The 25,022-nt window shown below is 36.4% G+C and overlaps 1 protein-coding gene across 2 annotated transcripts in view; it reads left to right on the top strand.

Moving 5' to 3' along the window:
- The window catches only part of LOC149565788 (uncharacterized), a 101,852-nt gene extending 77,139 nt beyond the window's left edge, over positions 1 to 24,713 (top strand). For both annotated transcript variants that reach the window (XM_089819276.1, XM_089819275.1), the window contains 4 exons: positions 766 to 915; positions 1,114 to 1,238; positions 1,497 to 1,626; positions 24,063 to 24,713. In XM_089819276.1, the coding sequence (XP_089675402.1) occupies positions 766 to 915; positions 1,114 to 1,238; positions 1,497 to 1,626; positions 24,063 to 24,188 (531 nt within the window). In that variant the 3' untranslated portion in view covers positions 24,189 to 24,713. The remainder of the gene's footprint in view (positions 1 to 765; positions 916 to 1,113; positions 1,239 to 1,496; positions 1,627 to 24,062) is intronic.
- The last annotated feature ends 309 nt before the right edge of the window (positions 24,714 to 25,022 follow it).

Raw genomic sequence — 25,022 nt, 5'->3', positions numbered from 1 at the left:
CTGATTTCACGTTTCTCTATGCAAATTCAAAGTATATCTGGAAAGAAATAAACTATAACGTGTATATATTAATACAACTGTTGTAGCATACAGTTAATAACATATAATGAAAGTAGCATGGATGTCTAGATTTGTTTCTAGTATAGTACTGTTGTAGTATTTACTTTTGGTATCACAATGATGTAGAAGACTAACATCTATGTAAATAAATGTTCAGGACATGCATGGAAGAAGTTATAGTTGATGTGACAGATTGTAGTACGTGTTTTCATTTGTTAAATACACAGCTTATGGTTACAGTAGGTTTTTGAAAACTGTTCTTTTAATGAAAATAATTGTATTATGGAATTAGATTGGCTTTTGCTAATATGCTTATTCATCAAAGTGGTTTTTACATACATTTATATTCTTTTATAATTAATTGTATAATATAAAAAAATTAAAATGCATATAAATATTTTATGGCTTTATTCTCAAACATCTTGAACCTCCTATAAGTGCAACTGCTAGTTTTAATTGCCTAGAATGATAAACAAATCATAATAATGATCTTTAGATTGATTATTTTGTTGTTCTTTAAAAATGAGTAGAATATATAAAAGAATTATAAGTGCGGAATACATTTTTTGCTAATGTTCTGTAGGTGATTGTTCTTGTTTGTTTTAGTATTCTAAACTGTCTAGTATCAGCAGTTAATGTTGAATATTTGGTCCAGTGAATGCTGTATTTATATTTTATTTAATTTGTATTTTGTGGATTATGCAGCCATTCATTGATGTGCAGTTTCCAAATGGACAATTTACTTATGCAGCTGGAGAAGGCTTAAGTGCAAAGGCTTTTGTCCCTGCCTATGGTGGCTTTCTTCAAGCACAATGCCACTATCCAGGGGAGACAAAACTGAGTTTCTCTTGTATGGTAGGTTGTCAAATATCATATAAGGTCTATTTTTTTGAGAGCTATGGATATGTTCTATGAAGGAACATATTCCCAATATTTTGAGATTTACAGTAGTTATATGATATATTCGTTATCTAGGGCCGGATGGTTATGCAGAATATTCTTTGTGCATAAATTAACTTTTTGAAATGTTTATGATATTTGTTTATCCTTCAGAATAGGTGGGGTACCAGTATAACACCAGCAGTACAGTGGCCAGATAAATCTTTTACATTTTCCATGGTGCAGCCATTACCTTGGCAATGGTCACGACCTGTTTTTCAGTCAACTACGCAATTGAGGTAGATGATGCATATTTTCTAGCCACCGGTAATGCTTCTTTTGTAAACAGAAAACCTAGAAATCTCAAATGTACTTTAATTACCAAGTTTAATCTATTTTATGGGAAATCATAGGCAGTTGTTCATGAGGTTCATTATTCTTTCTTAAATTTAATAAAAGCTATTTCTTTATATAGCAACTTTAATGTAATTGCATTGAATTCAACTGTTATATATCTTCTGGTAGAAGGTGATTTCCGTTTGCTTTTATTTAAACAGTGTAACTCCTACCTTTGGGGGGCGAAATGGTGGATTGAAAACAGAAGTAGTCCACACAATGAGGGACCAGTTTAGTTTTGCTTGTGGTTGTGCATTTACAATAAATCCAACAGCATTTGCCTCAATTTCCGTAAGTGACATAATATTTTTAACTTTTGTTGATAGAAGTTGTGAAAGATCATTTCATTCTTTTTCAATCTCATTTTACTGGATTGCCCAGTATGAAACCATTTGTATTTGACTTATCATGTGCTTATTGTTAGTGCATTCATTATTTGTATATGTTTCCTTGCGAATTAATTAGAAGCAACAACACGTAATCGTTGTAATGTACAATCGGAAACAACAATTTGTATGCACTAACAGCAGATGAAAATAGCAATGCTCTATAGTGTAGCTTTTCAGTACCAGATTTGAGCAATGTCCAATACAATCATTTGGAACTGGAAATATAACGTCTTAAAATGTGCTTGGAAGAAAGAATCACCTCAACCATCAATCTTTTTGTACTGATCAGAAACTCTATTTTTCCCCATATTGGCATCATTCTATCTTGTATTAAAAGCACATAAGGATTTGTAGCCAGCAGGAGCTGGTTCTTAATGACACTATTTGAAGTGATGAATGCTATGTTAAACAAAGGAGAGGAAGGCTTCTTACATAAGAAATTGCAGAATATCTTTCTATAACGGAATGATCCCTAACGGATTGACATACATAATAGAAAGTTATTAAACTCGACCTGTCATAGGCTCAATCCAATAACAGAGGAACAAACAAAACAGGGTATGAAATTGTCTTACTACTGTAAGAATTTACAAGTTATTCCATCGTTCACCTCTTACAAGCAGGAACCACTGATAGTGTATGGTGGATAATGGCAAAAGGGGAAAATCTTATCATCGATGCCTAGTATAAATATCATTTGGTTGAAATAATCCATCATTACTGTTAACAATAAATAGAGGAAATAGTCGATAAAGACATAAATGATGAAGGAAGCATTGAGGGACCTAGATCAAAGGCATCAAGAAAAACATAGAAGAAAATGCCTACCCTTATAGAAATGATGCGATCCACTTCAAAATGGCACTAGAAAACCCCATCAGAAGAAAATGCCTATCCTTATAGAAATGACGCAATCCACTTGAAAATAGTGCTTGAAAACCCGATCAGCTGCATCCATGACCCTAGAAATCAAACAAGGTCATTAAATAGCCATGATACTCTAGAAAAAATCCTTGTTCATGAAAAAACCAATTTTTGTTAGAGAGAATAACTGATCAAAAAAAACTTTTGCCAAAAAAAAATTCAATTTTTGTTGAAGCACAAACTGATTGAAAGAAAAGCTCTGAAAAATCTTCTTAGATTGTCCTCACGAAATGTTCAAGAAAAATTATAAATTTTATTTCATAAACAAATCTGCCAAAAACCACCAATGATTTAAAAAAAATGTCAGGCAAAAAACTTCCAGAAATTTCCTCAAATTTTCTATCTGAAAGGACATCGAATTTTATTAAAAATTCTACCAAGAAGGAGCCAATGCTTTGATACCATGAAATGGTAGTTGATTCTTATATTAAACAAAAAAGAGGAGTGCTCGTTATATAAGCAATTATAGATCTCCCCATAGTGAAAATAATTGAGAACTATAGACAAAATAGAAAGATGCTAAATAGTAAATAGCAGTATTATTATCAGACATTGATACAATGGAAACAGCCAAAAAACGCGTTTCCATAGTATTAATGTCCGAGTTTTGATAATTTGTTCGACTTTCTCTCATGTGAACTCTTAATTTAAATCAGCCAACACAAATGTTATATGTTAAGGTTTTCTAATGCATGCAAGCATGCTTTATCCATATTTTGGCATGAAAATTTTAAATATCCCTGTATATTTAAACTTTCCCTTTAACCTTTTTTGTTGTATGCAAACATTTAATATAATCTCTTTCTCAACATTTGTTTGTTGTTTCAAGTTATAATAAAGCTTTTTCCTACCATGTTTAGCCTGCCTTTGTTTCTTCTGAACAACACAGTAGAATTTTCTGTTTACTAGTATTTCTTAATGTGGAATTCCCAAGGCATATAGTTTCTGCCATCAAGTTTATTTGAACTGAGGAATATGACACTTTCAATTATTTCAGGTATTGCATATATGATTTCTTCATACCTAGTGGTTTAACTCTCCTCAAGGACGATTCTGTTTGATATTGAGGAATCTCTTCTTATTATCACACTGTTGGTGAAGTCCTTCATGATAAAGTTTGTTCATTACATGTAACGTTCCCATTTGAGCTGTAAATGTAGCTTCCAAATACCAAATAAGCATACAAAACCAAAATACATTACATAAGATATGTTTATTTGTCTTTCGATCCACAAAACACAGTTCGTAATAACACCTGACAAAATTCTTTTTACATCTTTACCAAGAGAAGAAAATTTCAAAAGAAAAGGACCAATCATTCTGTGCATCCTGTGATAACATACTTATTGGAGAAGTATTCCGTAATGAGCATAGCGTTGCGTATTAGCTGGAAGTCAACTGCCGTATGAGCATCGCATATTGACTAGTTCAGAAGGACCAATTGAATATGGAGGTTAACGTATAATAAATGATAAGCATCTGCTATGTGTCGATATTGAGAATTGATCAATCATCTTCCACATCCGTATTGGCATTTTCATATTAGCTGATTGACTATAGAAATCATTAAATCAGATTATGTCATTAACTTATACATCTTGATTGACTATGTTAAGTCTATGGCTTGAATATCATAATCGACTAATTAAGTTGATTAGTATAATAAACTACTTGATAACATGAAGAGATACATTTTGCATAACAAACTGCTTTATGCTTGAAGAGGCATGGTTTGGAAAGGCAATCTCTTCAATAATCAAGAGATGGATCCATTCGATATTGCAAGATACAAGATGGAGTTCAAACTCACCCAGAAATCAGCATCAAATGTTTTTCATATATTATTTCTAATCCTGTAAGGAATTTTCTGTTTAGAGCATAGCACCTTGCAACATCTTTGGTGCAAGATTATAAAGTCTTATTCATAGATAGCATCTCCAGTGCATATATTTCTTGTTACATCAGACACATATGCATTATAAGCTAGTTTTAGAAACATCTCTTGTGCATTAAAATTGTTGCATCAGACACAGCCAACATTATTGTTGCAAGCATACAGTTAAACATCTGAGACGACAACCAGAACACTGTAGCAAGATTACATCAGATGGTATATAATTAACGTTTCATCAGTAACAACATATGCATATAAATACAACAATTGTCTATACAATCGTTAAGAGAGATTTTTCTTTGTTATGCCACAGTATATATCAGACATTGCAATTGCCATTATCAGTTTACATATATAGAATAGACATTGTCATCATTGCAAGTTGGATTGAATATAACAGTGAGCATCATTGTCTATTGAATATATTTAAAAATAGATCAGATTACACATCTATCTTCCATTACTTTCTTAAAATCATATCTGACATAGTATGTGGGGAATATTGGAATAATAGTACTAGCATACTCGAATATTGAAAAAGGGGACTTCACAAGTAGTATGAGAGCACAAGATTCTACCAGTCTGTGGTGATTGAAACAATTGAGGAGCTAGCATAACTTGGAGCCTCAAAAATGGAAACAAATGAACTCAACTAGTGCATACAACAATGCATGGTCATGCAAGGAACACAGAAAAAATTGGATCAAGTGTTGAGCGGGCTAATATTTATATACTAGAATGGAAACAAAGGAGGTCATAGAAAACAATTTATTTAAACTCCTATAGCAAATTCAAAGTCACTTGCACAAACATTCCCGTTTAAAGTTGAAAGAAAAGAAAGCAGTAAGTCAACATCAGTAGATCTAAATGAGAAACTTAGGCATGATTGGTTAAATAGTTGTCTTCAACACGATATGTCCCTAGATGGTTTTGTTGATCTACCGATAAAGTATCTGCCCAAGAAGCAAGTAAGACATCACTCAAACCTAAGGAGGAGAAGCAAAGAGCAAGAACACCTTAAGGAACATGAGTTGAGTGATTGCAATACAACAATTGCATCAGGAGTCTCACCCATCCACTCCCCGCATAAATAAAGGTGTAATTGCTAAATATGAAACACTAGAAGTGAGATGATCACAAGCACCACAAGGATATTTTGGGAAGTACAAGAAAAGGAAAAAGAGGCTTTATGTATCACAAATGAGTTCACACATGAACTTAACATCATTGCAAGTACTATGGATAGGGGATTACATAATAAGGTTGAATCAGATTCAACAAAAACTAGTTACTTCATGTATTCCACTTCATGTTATTGAGGTCGAAAACATGGGAAATTGACATTGAAGGAATGGAAAGATGAAATGCAAAGTAGAAGAAAGCTACATGTCATTACGAAAATGTGGACATGATAAGAAGTATAGAGATGAAATCACCATCAAGAAAACAAGATAGGGAAATGTAACCTAGTAACGATAAAAGAGTTGATGATGATTTGAATTGTTATCCAAGGCAATTAGATAAAATTAGGGTTGGGAGAATATAACTTGGATCTTAGGAACTGAGACATACTACAACTTATTTGTAGCCCATTGTGTGGAATGGAAGAAAACAACATTTATGATATCTTTCTCTTTGAACTAAATGAAGAGGCTATCTTGAACTCATCCAACAAAGAAAATGAACACAGACTTGGGATGCCAGTGCAACCTTTATTAGAGATATAGGGAAACAAGATTGGAGCAAATGACAAACTCTAACTATTGTGGCGCTAAATGTTCTCCAATCAAACCACAAAAAGTTACAATTCAGATCAGGATTCCTACATTCGATAGAAGTGAATGTTTGAGTTTGAAGGAAAGGATAGGACAATACCCTATGCAAGATGAGCATCATTGTTTTCCAATTAAAATGACATAAATAGGTGATCTATTAGTCATTCTAACATATCTAACATCATGGAGATTAAGTATATAACTCTTTTCCCCCATCGCAATCGGTGATCCATACCATTCTCCTAGATCATTTGTGAACATAATAAATTGGAATTATCTTTTTGAATTCTTGAGTGAATGAGTCTAGAGCTTATGGTTGAACCATGTTGAATCCTTGGACTTTAGAACTAAATTCTCTTAAAGATTTTAAAGTGGCATTAGGGTACACTCATAAGGACTATTTGGAATTCAAAATTCATTTGGAGCTAATGTCACGCACTCATGATGGTCATCCTTGTGAAGAATCCATGTTGTATTGTGTAGGTTGTGTTTAGGATGAATACCACAAGATCATCATTTCGGATATTACACCTATTGATATGAAGAATGGTCACTTCTCTAACCTTTGGGACCTAAAAGTCTACATGAGGAATGTGTTGCATAATGAGTTCAATGACAACAACATGAAGCAATGGATGTATGTTAAATCATTTTACATAGTTACTTGGGATCTAGGAATAATCATGGAAATATAACAATGCTTGTGGGAAATGGGGGGGGGGGGGGGGGGACGTGCTGTAATGTCCTCATTTGTACTGTAAACAAAGCTTCCAAATAAACATACAAAACTAAAACACATATCATTACTCAACTATTACGAGCAAGGGATTCAAAGTGATCACAATAAAAGCTTCGAGGGTGGCTTGAAGAAAATAACCAATCATTTTGTGCAGCCTGCGATTACATATTTATTGGAGAAGTTTATCATGTTGAGTAATAGTTGATAGTAACTGTGTATGAGCATCACATATCAACTAGTTTTCGGAAGGACTGAATATGGAGGTTAACATACAATAAATGATAAGCATCTGCCATGTGTCGATATTGAAAATCAATCAATCATTTTACACATTCATAGTGGAATTTTTTCATTGTTGTTCGTTGTGGTCTTTTTTGCTAGATTGGGCCATTACTCTGCTGGTCCTGTGACTGACTTATTATGGAAACTCAAACTCAACCTCTGCCCATTACCTACCAAAGGCTTATCGAACTAATGACTAAGTTGGAAGTTGAGAATAAATGCTTGTGGGATACTGTGCACTCCTTTTCTAAGATGTTGACAGGTCTGAAACAACATGTTGATTCGAATACTTTGCAAATTAAGGATTGTTAAACAATTCTAGCCATTGAAATAACAAACCTTAAAAAACAAGTTGACTCCAACAAAGTACAATCTCGAGAAATCCTCAATATTAAGGACAAACAAGCTGAACTTGATAGCGAACAGACTTCTTTGTTTACAGAAACAAAGTAACAATCAAGTCTAGGGCCTCTATTTTCAACAATACTAGTTCTCCACCCCTCTCTGGTGTGGAAGAGCTAGTCCAAGCTAGGTTGGCAGATGAGCGCGCTAGGCAAGCTTGTGAGCTCAATTTGAGGGTATAGGGCCTTCTTGCTTTTGTCAATCCTATCCCAATAGTTTAGCCCTTTTGCAATGATCAAATAGGTATTACAAACATCACACTTAACAGAGCATGGGTTGGCCATGATGGCATCGTCTTTCTCAAGGTCCTTTCATTGGCCAACTAACTTCGGGTTCTTAAGGTGAGGAGAAAACTTTTCCCTCTTTCCACTAAGATTTGCCTTGATGAGGATCTCTAAATGACAGGTGATAGAGTTGAAAAACTCTCGGGGACTTGTTCTGGAGGTTAGATGCAACACAAAGTGGGCAGTTATTAGGAACCTTAGAGCTTTTATTCAAAATTCTTCTCCCCTTGGGTGCGAATTGAGGTTGGCCACCAAGGCCAAATGATCGTCACAGTGAAAGTTGGACAAGAGGGAACCTCATAGTGGTTCCCTGCTTGTCAACTGTTGGAACGACACTAGTACTTTGTGGTCCTTGATGGTTCTTTTTTAGGATGCTATTGGTTTTGCTGACAAACTCATGAGAGCGCTGTTTGTCCTCTTCTTGACTTCACTAGGTAACAACAACTATCTATTTTCAGGGATAAGGTTAGATCCTCTAGTGGGGTTAGAAGATCAGGTGGGTTTACTTGTTTGGTTAGAGACCACAGACGCTACTTCTGTGGTTCATTCTAACAGTTTGGCCATATTTATATGGATCTGTATTGGCCATATGACACAACATTACAAATACATCTTCATCGTTGTTTGCTATTTTCTATCAGCCTCGTCTTATGTTGTACACAGTATAGAGGGTGATGACCCTTATGAGGACTTACATGAGTACATTACTAGGTTTTCAACCCTGGGGGACACCCTCATTCAGGGGGGCTTTAATGCACAAACTAGAGACTATCAAAACCTCCTCCAAACCCCATCACACCACCTCCTTTTGTCGCAATGCCAAGCACAAGAACACATGTCCTATGAATCAATGGTTTGATGAGGACTGCAAGTCCTTCCACTGCTTGGTTCGCCCAACCTTCTCTACCCATTCCCCTTCGTTTGTCTAGTTGAGGCTTTCTTTCGCCACTTTCTTCACCACAATAAGCAATTGTTCTTCATGATGCAGTGTAGATCCCTTTGTGCCTCTCTCCTGTAGCCCCCAAGCTCTTTTGGCACACTCTCTTCCCCCACCATCCTCCCCTCTCCCTTTCACCCTAGATTACAAATCTCTGGTCTCGCACACCTTCACCCTCTACAATATCCTTGGCCAATACCCTCCACCTCATTCCCCTTGCCTTGTTGCCATCACTTCACTTTCTCCAACATCTATGAGGTGGTTAGATCGATGAATATTAGTAGGATAGTAGATAAGGAATGGTTCTAGGTGGAACTCTTTAAGCTTGGTATCACAGTTTGGGGCTCCTTACTCATAGTGTTCTTTAACAAAGTAATTTGTACAAGTTTCCATGATTCATGGTAGCAGCATATTATCTACCTAATTTAGAAGACTAGGTTGGTCTTGGAACTTGACAACTACATGACCATCATGGTTGGGCACACTTTTGCCAAACTCTACGCCATCGTGTTGAACACTATCTTATCCAGGGAGCTTGATTGATATCATTGTTGTGTGAGTGGGCAGGTTGACTTCCAAACATACTTGCAGACCATGGACCACATTCTAATTGTGCAGACTATCATCAAGGAGGTTCAACATTGCTCAATGAGAGTCTACTGTAGCTTTGTGGACTTTTCTAAAACGTTTGATTCTGTTCCTCAAGTGACCCTTTTTTCAGAGAATTAGAGAGGATTTCAGAGGCTCTCTAGATGGCTATTATGAGGTTATACGAGTGTTGTGGGAAGGTTTAAGATTGGAGGATTTCTCGGACCCTATCCAAAGCACAATTGGGGTGAAGCAAAGTTGCCCTCTCTCTCCAACTTTATTTGGCATATATTTTGACGAGCTCAAGGTCCTGATCTCCATTTTACTATTTGCTGAGGATGTTGCTCTTTTGGCCTATTCCCCGGAGGACCTTTAATGACTTCTTTATGGTTTGACTTCCTTTTGTGATTTACGGTAGTTGGTTGTGAACCTAGGCAAGGCTTGAGGGATGGTCTTCAATTGCTTGAAGACCTCCCATGTCTACTTCTATTTTTAGGGCGAGGAGATTGAGATTTAATCCTCTTATACTTACCTAGGGGTCCAGTTCTTTGGACCCCATTTCAGTATAAGACTTGCTATGCAACCTCGTGTTGATAAGGGGTTGGGTTCCTTGATTGTGTTGTAGAGACGCTACTATGTCTCTCTTGGACTCCTTAGTTTGGCTGGTCTTGCTCTACAACTTTTTTGTGTGTGGGCCCTTTGTCTTGGAGCTTGACTGGGCTTCGGTCGAGAGAGTCTAGACCCTTCCTCTTTGATGCATCATCGGGTGTCATTGGTCCACTCCTCACAACATCATTTTGGCCGAGTTTGGGGCACATCCTTTCACATCATTTCAGGCTTGGGGCCATCTTCGATCTAGCTTGGTTACTTCATTAGCTTCAGGGCTTAGCAGACTTGACCAAGGGTTGTCACAAATACTCTTACCTGACGTATTGGTCTTCAAGTCCTGTTGCTGGTGCGCCCAAGCCTCTGCTTTGTTGGGTTCGATGGGGATTGAGATGGATCATCTTACCCCATTTAAGTTCTCTCTGGATGCCCTTGCTCACCTCCTTCCTTCTTAGCAAGAGCTGAATGATCATGTCAGGTTTGACATCTACAAACAGTGTATTACTACAAGGAATAACCCTTGAGGAGGGGGGGGAGGGGGGCTCTGCCCGAGGATGGCTTTCTATGCTGAGTACTATACGGATGTTGTGTTATTTTGTGCCCTCTGTACCTTGCTTGTTGTTGGACTCATGACCACATTAATTTGGGTTCTTTTGGAGTGGGCTCACACCGACGTTGTTATGTCTTCATTTTTATCATAAACAAAGCTTCCAAATAAGCATACAAAACTAAAACACATATCATTTCCCAACTATAAGGAGCAAGGGATTCAAAGTGATCACGATAAAAGCTTCTAGGGTGGCTTGAAGAAAATAACCAATCATTTTGTGTAACCTGCGATTACATATTTATTGGAGAAGTATATCATGTCGAGTAATAGCTGATAGTTAACTGCGTATGAGCATCACATATCAACTAGTTTTCGGAAGGAGTGAATATGGAGGTTAACATACAATAAATGATAAGCATCTTCTATGTGTCGATATTGAGAATCAATCTATCATTTTACACATTCATATTGGAATTTTTTCATTGTTGTTCGTTGTGGTCTTCTTGGCTAGATTGGACCATTTTTCTGCTGGTCCTGTGATTGACTCATTATGGAAACTCAAACTCAATAAAGAATACACTTGACAGCAACACCCCATCTCCAGCAGTTCCCTAAGATGGGCCGGGGCACACTCTCGCCTGGACCATATCCTTCGTTTCTGAACTACTTCTCATCAAAGAGGAGTATTTAGTCTTTTTCTCATTGGTTCTTTTGCTTTCTTTCTTTTTCTTTCTCCAGTGTTGTTGTTGTTGGTTGCTGCCCTGTTGTATGCTTTCCAGTCCCTTAGAGCCTCTTTGTGGTCTCTTTTTGGACATTAATAAATTTATCTTATGTTATCTTATCTTTAGCCGATTGGCTATAAAAGTCAGTAAATCAGATAAGTCAACAACTTGAACACCTTGTTTGACTAAGTTAAGTTGATGGCTTGAATACCATAATCGACTAATTATGTCGACTGGTATAATAAACTAAACGATGACATGAAGAGATACATTTTGCATAACAAACTGATTTATGCTTGAAGAGGTATGATTTGGAAAGACACCTCTTCAATAATCAAGAGATGCAATCCATTCGACATTGCAAGATATAAGATGTAGCTCAAACTCATTCCATAATCATCATCAGATATTTTTCTTATATTATTTCTTATCCTTAAGTATTTATGGATTGCTCTAATTATAGCAGTGTCTTACGGCATCTTTTGTGCAAAAATATAAAGCCTTATTCAGAGACGGCATCTCCAGTGGATATATTTATTGTTACATCAGACAGAGCCAGCATTATAAGCTATACTCATAAACAGCATCTCTTGTGCGTATATTTAGTGTTACATCAGACACAGCCAGCTTTATAAGCTATATACAGAAACACCATCTCTTGTGCATATATTTATTGTTACATCAGACACAGCCAGCATTATTGTTGCAAGAATACAGTGAAACATCTGAGATGGCAACCGGATCGATGTAGAAAGATTACATCAGACTTTGCATATAATTAGTGCTTCACCATAGACAGCAACATATTCATATAAATACAATGATTGTCTGCACAATTGTCAAATAGTATTTGCCATTGGATGTGCCACAGTATGTAACAGACATTGCAATTGCCATTATTAGTTTACAATTATAGAATAGACTTTGTCATCATAAAGTCATTGCAATTTGCATCAAATATAACAGTGAGCATCATTGCCTATTGAATATATTTATGAATAGATCAGATTACTCATTTATCTTCTTGCTTAAAATCATATATGTTTAACATAAAAAGTAGGGAATCTTAAAATAATAGTCCTACCATTGTTGAATATTGAAAAAGGGGGATCACATTACATTTTATTCCTTGTGAAGAAGCAAATTTACACACAACAGATCGTTCAATATAAACATTTGTTTATCAATAGTAGGGGTTAGCACTACAGTTTCAATTCTATTTATTTTGTTTATTCTGTTATAAATGCCTCCAATAATATTTCATCATATACTCCAATAGGCTGCCTTTTACACCAATTTTTGGAAATATTTGGAGGATGGACTTTTTCAATCCTACAAAATAGCTGACAAATCATTCCATTCTATAAAAATTAAATTACGAGTTCTAGGGGAAGAGCACCAATATCTGCACACTTGTAGAGCCTAAATTATATGTCAGATTTCAATGATTAATTTTGGTTGTCTTTGTATGTGAGTTTGCACCTTGAAAAAATGTCTCTTGGCTTTTGGCTCCCATGTAGAGATTGCCAAGCATTGAAGGGTCAAAAAGGGGCCTTTTCAAAGTGTCAAAAAACACTTAAAATGCACCTATAACTAGCACTCAAAATTACCAATACTTATGGACAAATTTCTCAATAGTTGTGCACAAATGTTTTTAATAGTGGTGCACAAATGGGCCGATTATAAATTAAGAAAGCTAAAAATTATCAGCAATTAGTAAATGTGCTATCATTTTTAGGGTTCCTTCAAAACTAGTGGTTGGGGTTTCAGGTGTGCTTGTAGTGTGGTTATTGAAATACGTTTGGTTATTGGCGCTCTTCCCCTATACATTTTATATTTGAGAAAATCTTCTAACATTTGGCAAATCTAATAACTCGTGGGCATTTCTTTTAATCATTAAACTACAAATATACGGGGCTCGACCCTTGTATTAACTTCAAAAAAGGATTACATTCTTATTAACCCCCTACTAAGGAGCTCAGACCTACCCAATTACCATATACTATATAGCAAAGTAACGAGAATCGGAATCGGCACGGCCGAATCGAATCGTGAATCGGGGGTGAATCGCCGGTGAATCGGCGATGAATCGGCAAATTTGAAAAAACCCTTTAAATGTAGAGATTTTAACAATTTAAGACTTATTTCATGCACCCTTTATTGAATATAACTGAAACACACTATAACATCATCAAATAGAAGTTGAAACTTAACATATATAAACATGGAAGTTTGTGTTTACCACATGGGGTAAAGAGTTTTTATAAGACAGCTTCACATCCAACACCTACTCCAAGTGCTTCAAAGCATATCACCCCTCTCGAAAGGCTTGCTCTATTGTTCTCTCCACCACAGACACTCCATGCCTGCAACAGCTTCAGGTCTCATCAACTAGTGAGACTTCCCACGACTGATAACCGCAGTGACTGGGGGTCTAGGGGGCAACGCCCCCAGCGGGGTCGAGGGGCAGCGCCCTCGCGGGGTCCTGGGGCAGCGCCCCGGGCGCGCTCCCTGTCGCGATACAGGGCGGGGTCGAGGGGCAGCGCCCCCGTCGCCAAAACCAAATTTGCACTCTGAAACCCACACAAAACTATATGGAACACAGTGTTTTTGTGATTTTCTTCTGATCCCACACTCTTTTTGGGAACCGCTGATGTTTTACTACTTGATTATGTCTTTCCCTTCCCTTGGGCATCATCCGTTATGCATTCTAAACATTTTTTATTTGTCGTCGTTTTTTATTTTTTATTTTATTTTTATAACCTATGGTTCTTCTTTTCTCTTCTCCTCTCTTCTAGTCATGCTTAACAATTAGAAGGCCCTTTAGGGTTATAACAAAGAGGAAAGGTAAAAAAGAAAGCAAAAAACATAAGTGATTTTTTTATTATTTCCAACTAAACATGCATGCTGTTGCTAGCTGATTTTTGGCAATTTCTAATGGCGATTCAGGCGATTTTTTGAGTGAATCGCCGATACATGCAATTTAGGCGATTCACCCGATGAAATCGCCGATCACGATTTTTGGCTCCAAAAAAATCGGGGTGCATGAATCTGATCACTGAATCGGCGATTCACGCGATTTCAGCGCGATTCTCGTTACTCTGCTATATAGTGTTTGATTACCATATATTGCCATAAACCTACCAAAACCGAGGCGTATCCCATGATAGGAAATTGTAGAACTCAATATATCTAATTACACCTATTACCACAAAAAGGGATAAACTAGTTTTACAAGATGGAAACTTGACAAGCTGATTTTTAACTTAGACTGGCAAAGACTTGACGATTTGGAGAACCAAATAAATTGAAAGATATTTAAGAATTTAAATTGTGTTTTATGCATCCTTTAATAAATAAACCTTAAAGACAATATTCTCATCAGATAGAAGATACTTTGAATACACACAAGTTTACTTTGATCACAAAGTATAAATGCAAATTTTAGGCTTTAGTTGAAGGAAATAAGTTAAACTAAACAACGCATTAGAAATATAAAGTGTCAAATGTCTATAAAATTCATGGATTATTAAATCCATGGCATCAAAAGTTCAAAAGTATATCAAAATAAAAACTACCGCATAAGGCTCAAAGGAGCCTATATTAGTGACCACAATACCATTCAATCCTCCTACACATTATGCCTCAATGACATTTAGATTCTCATTCACATCATCCTTAGGGTCCTCCAATGGATCTCTTTGTGCTCTAGCCTCCTCCTTTGCCATTGCTACTGCCTCTGCATCTTGATCCACTTGATCAACTTCAAGTGTTCATCGCTGAAGACAGGATCTTCAACCTCAATGTTACACTCTACTTGTGGATCAACCTCCTTTAAGGTGATAGGAGATAACACTTGGATGAGCCAACTCTTTCTTAGTTGTGAAATTCCTCCTAAGGTCGAGGACCCACGTATGATTATATAAGTATTTACAAATATTCCTTCCGTGCTCTACACCTGTTTTGATTAAGGGAAAGTTTGCGAAGATCCTCCAATATGAGGTCAAGGCAGTGAGCAGTAAATTTAAAAAATATAGCAAAATTTTAAGTATTCATAGGAATACATGGATAAAGCATGCTTATATACATTATAGAACCATTAAAAAAAATATTTGAAATTGATAGTTCACATGAGAGTGGAAGCCAAACAAATTATCAAAATTCAAATATTAGTTTTATGGGAAAGCCGGGGGATGGGTTGTCAAAAGTTTTTGAGATTTCAAGACATCCTTGTTTTCGGAACGAGTCATATTGTGCCGGAAACACATCGCCAGATAATAGTGTTTGTATTGCATTCTTCTCACCTACCTCCTACAACACTTCCTCCAAGACCTCACAAAGATACTCAATATTTTTTTGTTTTTCCGAAAGCATCATTTGACTTCAAAATCACTATTCCACCTAAGAAAGGAGAAAAAACGATTTAGAAGATTAAAATATTAAATTTAAATCTCTAAATCAATATACTTTACAAAGTGGTAAGTACAATTATCTAACGAGGAGAAAAGAAAGTTGAGTAGTGTTATACTTTTATACATCATCCACCTTTTTATGCAAAACAAGATCATTTAGCTCATCATTAGGGGCCTTGAACCCCACACCTCAGATAGTAAAGACATCTATCATAATTTGCTAATAAGGAGAACTAAAACAAATTAAATAAAAAAAATCAGTATTAAGTTTTACTACTAACTTTAGAAATTAAAATAATCAATGTGCCTACTCTTAATAGCAAAAGAAACAAAACAGAGAAATCAAAATAATAGTGAATACCTCGCTGCATGAAATGGAACGGTGTTGTAGAACCAAAAATCTATAATTGCACTTTTTATAGCACTGTTATTGCAAACCATGCTCTCAAGCGATGGTTGGGCAGCTGCGGCAGCTGGAGGTGTGTGTAGAACAAGAAGTGAATCTAATGAGGATTTCGTTTTAGAATCCAAGATCCAATGCTCACACTTGCACTACCACTACTTGAAGATGTGGGAAATGGAGGCTAAGGAATTAAAGATGCAGGAAATGGAGGCTGAGAATTGAAGAAGCCCCTCAACCAATATCTCCTATGACATGTCCAAGCCCTATCTTTCTAATTGGGTTTCCCCTTGGGGTATCCTTAGACCGAGACATTACACTGCAATATATATATATATATATATATAAATGAAAAGAAATCAGCATCTACATATTCTAATTGAATTAAAAATAAACAAAATAAAGAAAAAAACAAATTGTTAGGTTTGCAGCTAAAGCATTGAGGGATAAAATAGCTAATGTTTGATTTTTGGATGCCTAGGCCCGGGGATTTCTTACTTTTTCCATCAACATAAAATAAAATAAAACTAAAAGAAATGTATAATAAAATGGAAATATCTAATTCACAAAATAAATAAAAACAGCAAAATATGTTACTAATATCTTATAATTTACTCCAAAAATGAATAAATGCACCTTCAAATTTGTATAAGACTCCTCTAAATCTTTCTTTAACTCCTCGAAATGCATAAATGCAAGCTGCTAACTTCTACAAATTATACATAATCACTATCTCCTCTTCAATCGATCTGCTGGTATGCTCTTCAATCCCTCAATATTTTTTCTCAAATGCTTCTTTATCTCTCCTTGTGTTTGCAAATAATAGAATTGGACTTTTAGGGTTGGGAGGGAAATATAAACAAAAGTTGAACTAGTGAAAAGCGTTTAAATATTGTTCTTTTTGTCTTTTTAGTGATGCTGCTACCATAGAGTCCTAGCTGACATAGAGTCCTAGGCTTGGGACACTGTTGAGTCTATTGAGTCTATTTGGGCTTGGCTAGGGTCTATCGAGTCTATTTGGGCTTGGTTAGACTCAATAGAGTCCAGTCTTGAGTTCCACAAACTTGACAGAGGTGACTCAACTATGGGCTCACTGAGTCCAACCTATACTCAGCGAGTCCTGCAATTATGGGATAAACATAGAATTAGTATGGACTACTGGTGCAAGGTTGGTAGGGAGAGGAAGCCAACCTGAGATCAGATCCTATCACCTAACAACTTGCCAAGAGTACGTACAGAAGCAAACAGCAAAGAGACAGTAGAATTCATAGATTTATTGATGATGAAATATGCCATCAACTAGCAACCAACATGCCCAACTGTAAGGCCTTCTGGGTTGTGGCCATGACAAGGAATTTACAACATTAGAGCTTGAAAGTTGAAACTCACAACCTTTAGACTTTCTGCTATCTATCTTCTATCATACTAATTGCATGCCCTTTCGTACAACAAATTCAAGTTCTAAGATAGCCAGCTAGACCACAAGTCGGCCAGTCAGGCATTTAATTACAATATAGGTCCTGCCTTGGAGGTGTAAACCATAACTTGAGCAATGGGCATCAATTGTTTACATGCTCTTAAAGGTAGGTCAAAACACGATCAAGGGGTCGGCTCCCTACTGTGGAATACAGTGTGTTATTATAGGAAACCATGCCATAAGTAATAACACGTTATGCTGGATGAAATCGTAGGAAACAATGATTGGAGAAAATGGTCCATAACTCAAAGCACATGACACATGAACTCATGCGCTCAGAAGGGTAAAGATATAAAAATAGGTTGTCAACATGATGTCAACTGTGCTCAACTCAAAACCAAAAGCAACAACAGCTACTCCACAAACAGAAAACTGGTATAGAAACAAAGCAATAGTTTTGGTTGATGCAAGATTGCTCATTGACACTGATGGAGCCGTAATTTTTTGCAAAATTTTATGGTCTTCATTTGAGTAATTTTGGAGATTGATAGAAATATTATTATTGATGGCTTAGAGTTATTGCATTTAGTTCATCCAATATGATTACATATTTCTTGTCTTGGGATGCACTCAAATTCTAGCCTAATAAAAAATTGAAGATTTCCTAACAATTTGAGTGGCCATATCCTCATAAAAAAACACTCTTGAGAAGAAGATCATATATTCTTTCCCTTATCGTTATCGCAGTTAATTGTATTCACACCAAACTGCTACCATTCAACTGATAATTCTCAAATTATGCAAGACTAGCCTGAGTTACCAGCAGTTGTATTGACTCATTAAGAATTCCACAGTTGACACATTTAAGAACAGGTTGTTTCACTTATGATTTCATACTTGAGCAAGCAATAGTTCTTCAAGTTGCCCTCAACAGTTGCATGTCGCTTTAAAGTCTGTCGTTGTGGAGTATCTATCAAAAATCTATTCAATTTACAACAACTTAAGTGACTTGAACTTTAACTATGCTGTGATTGATAGGAGATAGTTCGAACTGATTGTGTGCAAGTGTCCAAAATTGCAGCATCTTTGGGTTTCAGACTAAGTTGAAGATACAGGTTTATGGGCTGCAGCTGCAGCATAGGAATTATTTGTGCAAAGTGGAAATAATTAAAGAGAGTGAGTATAATGACGTTTTTGGTGGAGAAGCTTTATGTGTGTTGTTCTGTGGCAGGAACAGAACCACCAGAACTATGCTAGACAGCAAATATTAAAATGACAAATCTTTATGGACACCCATTATCAGAGCCTTCATGTTGTTCTCCATTCCCAAGATGTCAAGCTTGCATACCATCTCCAGCTTCGCAGAGGAATGAACAAACTTGAAACTGGGACATTGGAAGATGTATATCTGAAGCCACGCAAGACAAAGAAGCCTGCCCAGTCAGTGTTGAGTCACAGTGATGTTTGAGATTTATTCGAAAACAGTGGCTACAAACAAAGACAGCAATTATAAATTCTTCAGCATGAAGGGGACTCAGTTACACAATGTTTTGAAGAGGACTCCATGAGCTTCATTGAAAATAGCGGATGGTATTGAATATGTCTTACTGGAATGTGCCTGTAGAAGAAGAAATATGAAGATGACAAGTCATAAATGGCAACCATCCACATCAGATTAAAAGCGAATAAAGGAGTCATGGGGAGTCAGCACTCAAGCTTGGAATTAGGACGCTGGGACTTTGTCATCACATTGGGATTTTTCAACAGAGATACCATGTGGAAAATATACATATGCCATGAATCAGAAAGCGTGCACTGCACATGAACATCATTCACGTTAGAACAGACTATGTACTGGAGAGCAATATCTGAGTATGGAGAGTCACGTGAGTTCAACATCCGGAAATAAGTGCTGAAATTTTGGAATGTGAATATCATGGTGTGATGAATTTTCAGTGGTCCTATATCAAGAAAATAAAGTTGGAGTGTTGACAATCTATGGAACGATGAAGAGGGCCAGATGGTTGTTTGCCACACCACAGGGAATTCACGAAGCCAATATCATTGCTATGTTTGTAACTAGCACATTTACAACAAGAGCAACTGCGATCAAAGCTACTGGAGTTACAAAATATACACGAAAAACAGAGGCTTGTATAGATATGAATCACAAGGTTTCCGGTGTCTTCACAAAATATAAAGCATAGCAGCGAAAATAATCTAAAGACAAAACAATATACCATTACAAAATAATAAGCGGTTACATAGGAAGTTCGACAAAAAATGAAGCCCAATAAAGACATCAAGCTTAATCTGCGTTTAAACTAAAAGGATGTATTATCAAAAGGGTTTGATTATTTCTTTTTACTAATATGACTTCTCAAAGCTTTGAAAAGTCACATCCTCATGTTATTAAAATATAAAGAGGAAGACATTCAGAAAGATAATATTGGATATTCGAAAAAAGACATTCCAAAGAACAGATGTAATATATTAATTTGCAAGGAGGAATAAGGAGTTTTAAATATGACTTTGTAATACAAAATTCATAAATTGCATTTTAAAGATTAATAAAAGCCTTTTTCACTTTTTGTTTATTTAAAAAAGCATGGAGAATTAAACTGCAATTGATTAGTCCTTTATAATTATCTTTAAAATCTGTAAACAATTTAAATCTCAGATAAGTGGACATGGTCATTTAGCATCTTAAATGTGATCATCATAGATATCGTGAAATATCAAATTGTTACTGTATTTGTGTCCAGTTTGTCTCCCTACCGAAGGAGTTAAAGTTCAATCTGGACTAATCTAAGATTGCGTATATATTTGATCCGCCGCATCTTGTTTACTAAATTATTGACAATATAAGTGCATAGAATTTTATAAAGTTGTATGTGAAAATCTTCATTGCAGTTGACTTTGTTGCCTGAATAAGCTAAAGCACTGGTCTTTTTATCATTGAAGTATTCGATTTATATTTGAAGTCAAAAAATCTATAACTTCCTTCTTACAAGCCTCAAATCCATTGTAAAAAATATTATACAATTTATTCAATTCAAACACTCAGCATTCAGTTTCATTTTGATTGAGTTTGAGGGCCTTCCCAACCGAAGAACTCACAAAGCTTAAATTCGCTATAGAAAAGCCTTGAATCATGCAGTCAATGTTTGAGGTGAAGGTCTACCCACTTGAGTGTAGCACAACCTAAAGTGTAGGAGAATCAAGGTGATTCTTGTTCGTTGGCCATAATTGATTGTGGAATTCTACCGGAGGAGTGGTGGGCTCTTGGATTTCCAATTTGCGGTTTTGGGAACCAACAGACCCAAGATGCTCCTGCATCAACTACCATCCTATATCTTTCCCACGGAAACAAAGGCCAATAACAACAAGTCTAGGCTGCAGGCACATAGGCCATGGTGAGCCAAAGCAACAAACCCCTTCTTCTTAGACATTGGCCTAGCCAACACCACCTCCACAACCTCATTTACTTCATCTTCTTCAGTGACCAAACCCTCCACAACCAAATAGCTTAACCACCACCTTGGGCCACCTTTGTTTTAGAGGTTCACCATATTTTTCAGGAACAAGATATTCATCTCAACAATAATGCGCCCTTGTGCAACCCTCTTGCCATCCTCATATTCAATAAGAGGAAATTTTGACACCTCCCTACCTTGTCTGCACAATACAAAGTAGTCTTAGGAAAGAGAAATCCCTCCCTAGTTATCTACTTTTCTAGAACCTTCCCTAGCTCCCTAAGGAAGCATTTCATTACCAATTTTCTGCAAAGGATAGCCACAATCTCCTTTTTCTCCCTAAGATCACAAACAAGCCACAAACATGGCTGCAATATCAGTATTAACCCAAGATCTATACCTTGATTTCAAAAAATCCTCATCCAGAACTCTTTGGGCTGCATGCACCACTAATCCATGCCTAGCAAACACCCTTTTTTTGTTACCTCATCCAGAAAAGGTATTTACTGCTTCCTAGTCAGTCTCACAGGCATATCCATGCTTGCAGCGTTCTACAAACAGAAAATGCTAAATAACCAAATGAGGAAGGCATCACAGAATTACAATATATCCTACCATCCCACCACCTGCAATCATTCAGCTTTCTTTAACCTGTTACCATCTAAGCTCACAAAATCTTGTTAATTTGTGATCCTGTAATGTCCCCTTTTTGAAATAGGATTTAATAACAGCTAATAATTATAAAAAATATAACTATAAATAAATAATAATAAAATATAGCTACAAGTTAATTAAGTTCAATGGAAGGTCAAGAGGCATGTAATGAAGAATTGTGACTCCTTTATCATAAGTTATAAAAGGGATAAGAGTTCATTTGAAAGGGGAAAGGAAGGCAGCAGAGAAAATTGGAAAATAAAGTTTGGAATAATCAGGTTGAAATTGGAAAACGATTAAACCTGAATTAAATAAAGAACAATAGTTAAGATTGGTTAAGGGGCCCTGGGTGGATGTCCATGTTGCTTGCCACCAGGGCCAAGGGGGACAAAGTTCCACTCTTTGGCTTAGTGTGGGACTGCTTCGTACGAACCTATTGTGCTGCTTTTCTAATGTGTTTGCAATTATGCTATAGATATTCTATAAATCTCATGTATTATGGACTAACCCTAATAATGGTTGCATATATTATACATGTGCACATGTTCTCCATGTTATGATTGCTAGATTCAAATCCACAATCACACTATTTGACGAGATATTTACTGGGTAAGATGTTACCCTAAACCTAATTTATTGTCATTTTGATTTTTAAGGCAAATTCGAGGACAAACTAGGAAAGGGACACTGTAGATCCAAGCTAATTCACACGAAAAGGTACCACCCACCTTGCTGGCAGCCTATTCACTTATGGCCTCACCCCCCTTGTGTAGCCATGCCACCTAATTTTCACTTGAGGCATAACATTATTTCATTAATTAATGCCAAATTAATACAGGTCACTTAACCATAAAACAAAATCATCGTAGCACACAAAGAAAGGGTATATGTCATCCACCCACAACGTGGATACGTCTTGCCCTTTCAATCTCTTGCATAATCACCTTCAGTCATCCCACCTGCATCTTACACTTTGGATGCTGCTCTAGGAATTTTATAATTTATTTACCTCTTGATTTCCTCCTTGTTAAATATGTGTGACCTGAATGTTGTCAAAATTATTCATGAGTACTCTAAGAGTCCTCAATCATCTGCTCAGTTTCCAGCTAAGAGTGCAGTCTTGTCTTTATGGTATAAACTGTTATCAGATAGTCACCTTCCTAGTGAAGATTCTAAACTTCAATTGCTAGCCCACTTTTAGGCTTTGTATCACGGCCTTTAGTTTGGCTTCATTGTTCGTGATCAATCGTAGCTGTTTTGACATTTCTTCAATGATTTTGCCTTTGGCGTCTCTCAGGATGCATCCAGCCCCACTCAGAGCCTCTTTTCATCGTGAAGCATCATCAAGGTTCACTTTAATCCACTCAATTTCTGGCTTTTACCACTTCACATTCTCCTTAGGATTATAGGAAAGATCGTCCTTTCTAACCCCATCAATAGGAAACTCACGCGCATTCCATATAGAAGCCATATTTTGTTTTAAACACGACTGTCTTGTGAGGTGTCTTTTTAAACATTAAGTAAAAAACAAGTTGACGGTGGAGCGAAATCCATATATTTATCTCTTCTCTTGTTGCATTCTCTGTGCATGCAAACCAATTACAATTATTTATTCTTGCAATTGTCGTCTTACCACATTGTCAGTTACGAATCATCAGTTGTTAGTTTTCTCACTTCACCAATGCACCTCAAAGATTTACTATTCTGTAGAAGTTGACATGTATTGACATCACATCCAATTGCTGCTAACTGCCAAGGCTTAGACATGTGCTCAAACGTTTTGTGTTTAGTTACAATATTTGATGCGTAGATGCGTAGAGGATATTCCAGATTAATAAATGTCAAGTTACCCATTTTTCATTGACTTGGCCTGAGACTGAATGGTTTGATGGGCATTTTATTCTAATTATAACATACTCGTATTTTTATTTTCGGCAACTTTTTCACTAATGATTTTTGTTTTAATAGCGTTGCAATACTCTTCTTAATGTAAAGCTGAAATGCGTACTTTGCAAGTTAATGTTGAATTTGTTTGCTCTCATTACTGTTTCTGCTCGGGTGATTTTGTGGTTTTTAAGTGCTCACAGATAATTAGGTGTTACTATTATGACATTAATTTTTCTTCTTGGACTGACGAGGTTTCTTTTCTAAAATAAAAAATACACCAGGAACATAAGCCTGTGAAGAGTTATATTAGATTGTTTTAAGGAATGGATTTTGAGATTGTTCACAAGCTTATGTTGTGTGTGATGTCTTTATGTGGCCTTTTTGTACAGGTTGGTGGGTCTAAAAGCAACAGAAATTCGGGGATCCCTGGGATAGTTTTGCGAGTTGATAGCCCACTTGAAGACGTGGGCAGAGCTAATTTTTCAATTCGGTTGAATACTGGAATAGAGTTGTAGTTCACATTTCACACCTGGAGCAGTTGCTTAAGCATTGGAGAAAATCTTGCACATGTAAATAGTTTCTTGTGTATCCAAAGTGGAGGCTTCTGATGATAAAAGTATAAAACTCTTTTGGTTGGAATAGGGAGCCTATTACTCAGAGTAGGTGATGTATTATCTCCAATTTATAGTGTTTTCAGGCTGGAACTGAATATAGCTGTATTATTAAGTTCTTGATGTGCAGGGAAGTGTTGGCCATGTCTTGTCTCTGTCTTATTAGTATTCAAGCTGTATGCTCAGTGTGTATATTTTCTATGTCAAATACAGTGTATTATTTTGTGAAAGATCACTATATGTAAAAATTACCATGATCAACCTTATCCGGCTCTCTAACAAAGGCATCCCGCTGTTTCCTCGAATGAGGTCACAGACCTTTGTCTTTTCAAAAATTTTTTACAAGTTTGCTCTTTTTAATTTTCATTGAACTTCTCAAGGAAACTTCCTTTGAATGAAATTGAGATTCCGATGTATTACCATCTCTAAGTCTGTTTCTAATGCATATTGAAATAGTGAGTACTTTTTAAATAGGTAATAGGATATCCCAGCAGTGAGCGATAAGAACTCGGCTTGTAAAAGTGCTTGGCTTCCTAATTAGATTCCCTGTTGGACTGCCTATGAGACTCAATAAAGTGGCAATTGTATAACATATAGCATATCCAATGGCGACTCTTGGGGTGAATTTAGTGAAAGAGATGGCCATTGGTCATGGTAACTAAGCCAAAGGTAATTCTGGTGAGTGGCAACTCTTGGGCAAATTTGGTGAAAAAGGTGGCCACTGGTCAGAGTAACTAG

The sequence above is a fragment of the Cupressus sempervirens genome, chromosome 3 (assembly GCF_028749045.1).
Source record: "Cupressus sempervirens isolate cs-2001-9-10 chromosome 3, ASM2874904v1, whole genome shotgun sequence".
Taxonomy (NCBI): Eukaryota; Viridiplantae; Streptophyta; class Pinopsida; order Cupressales; family Cupressaceae; genus Cupressus; species Cupressus sempervirens.
The sequence above is the reverse complement of the archived record's forward strand: the minus strand, read 5'-3'. Positions and strand labels throughout refer to the sequence as shown.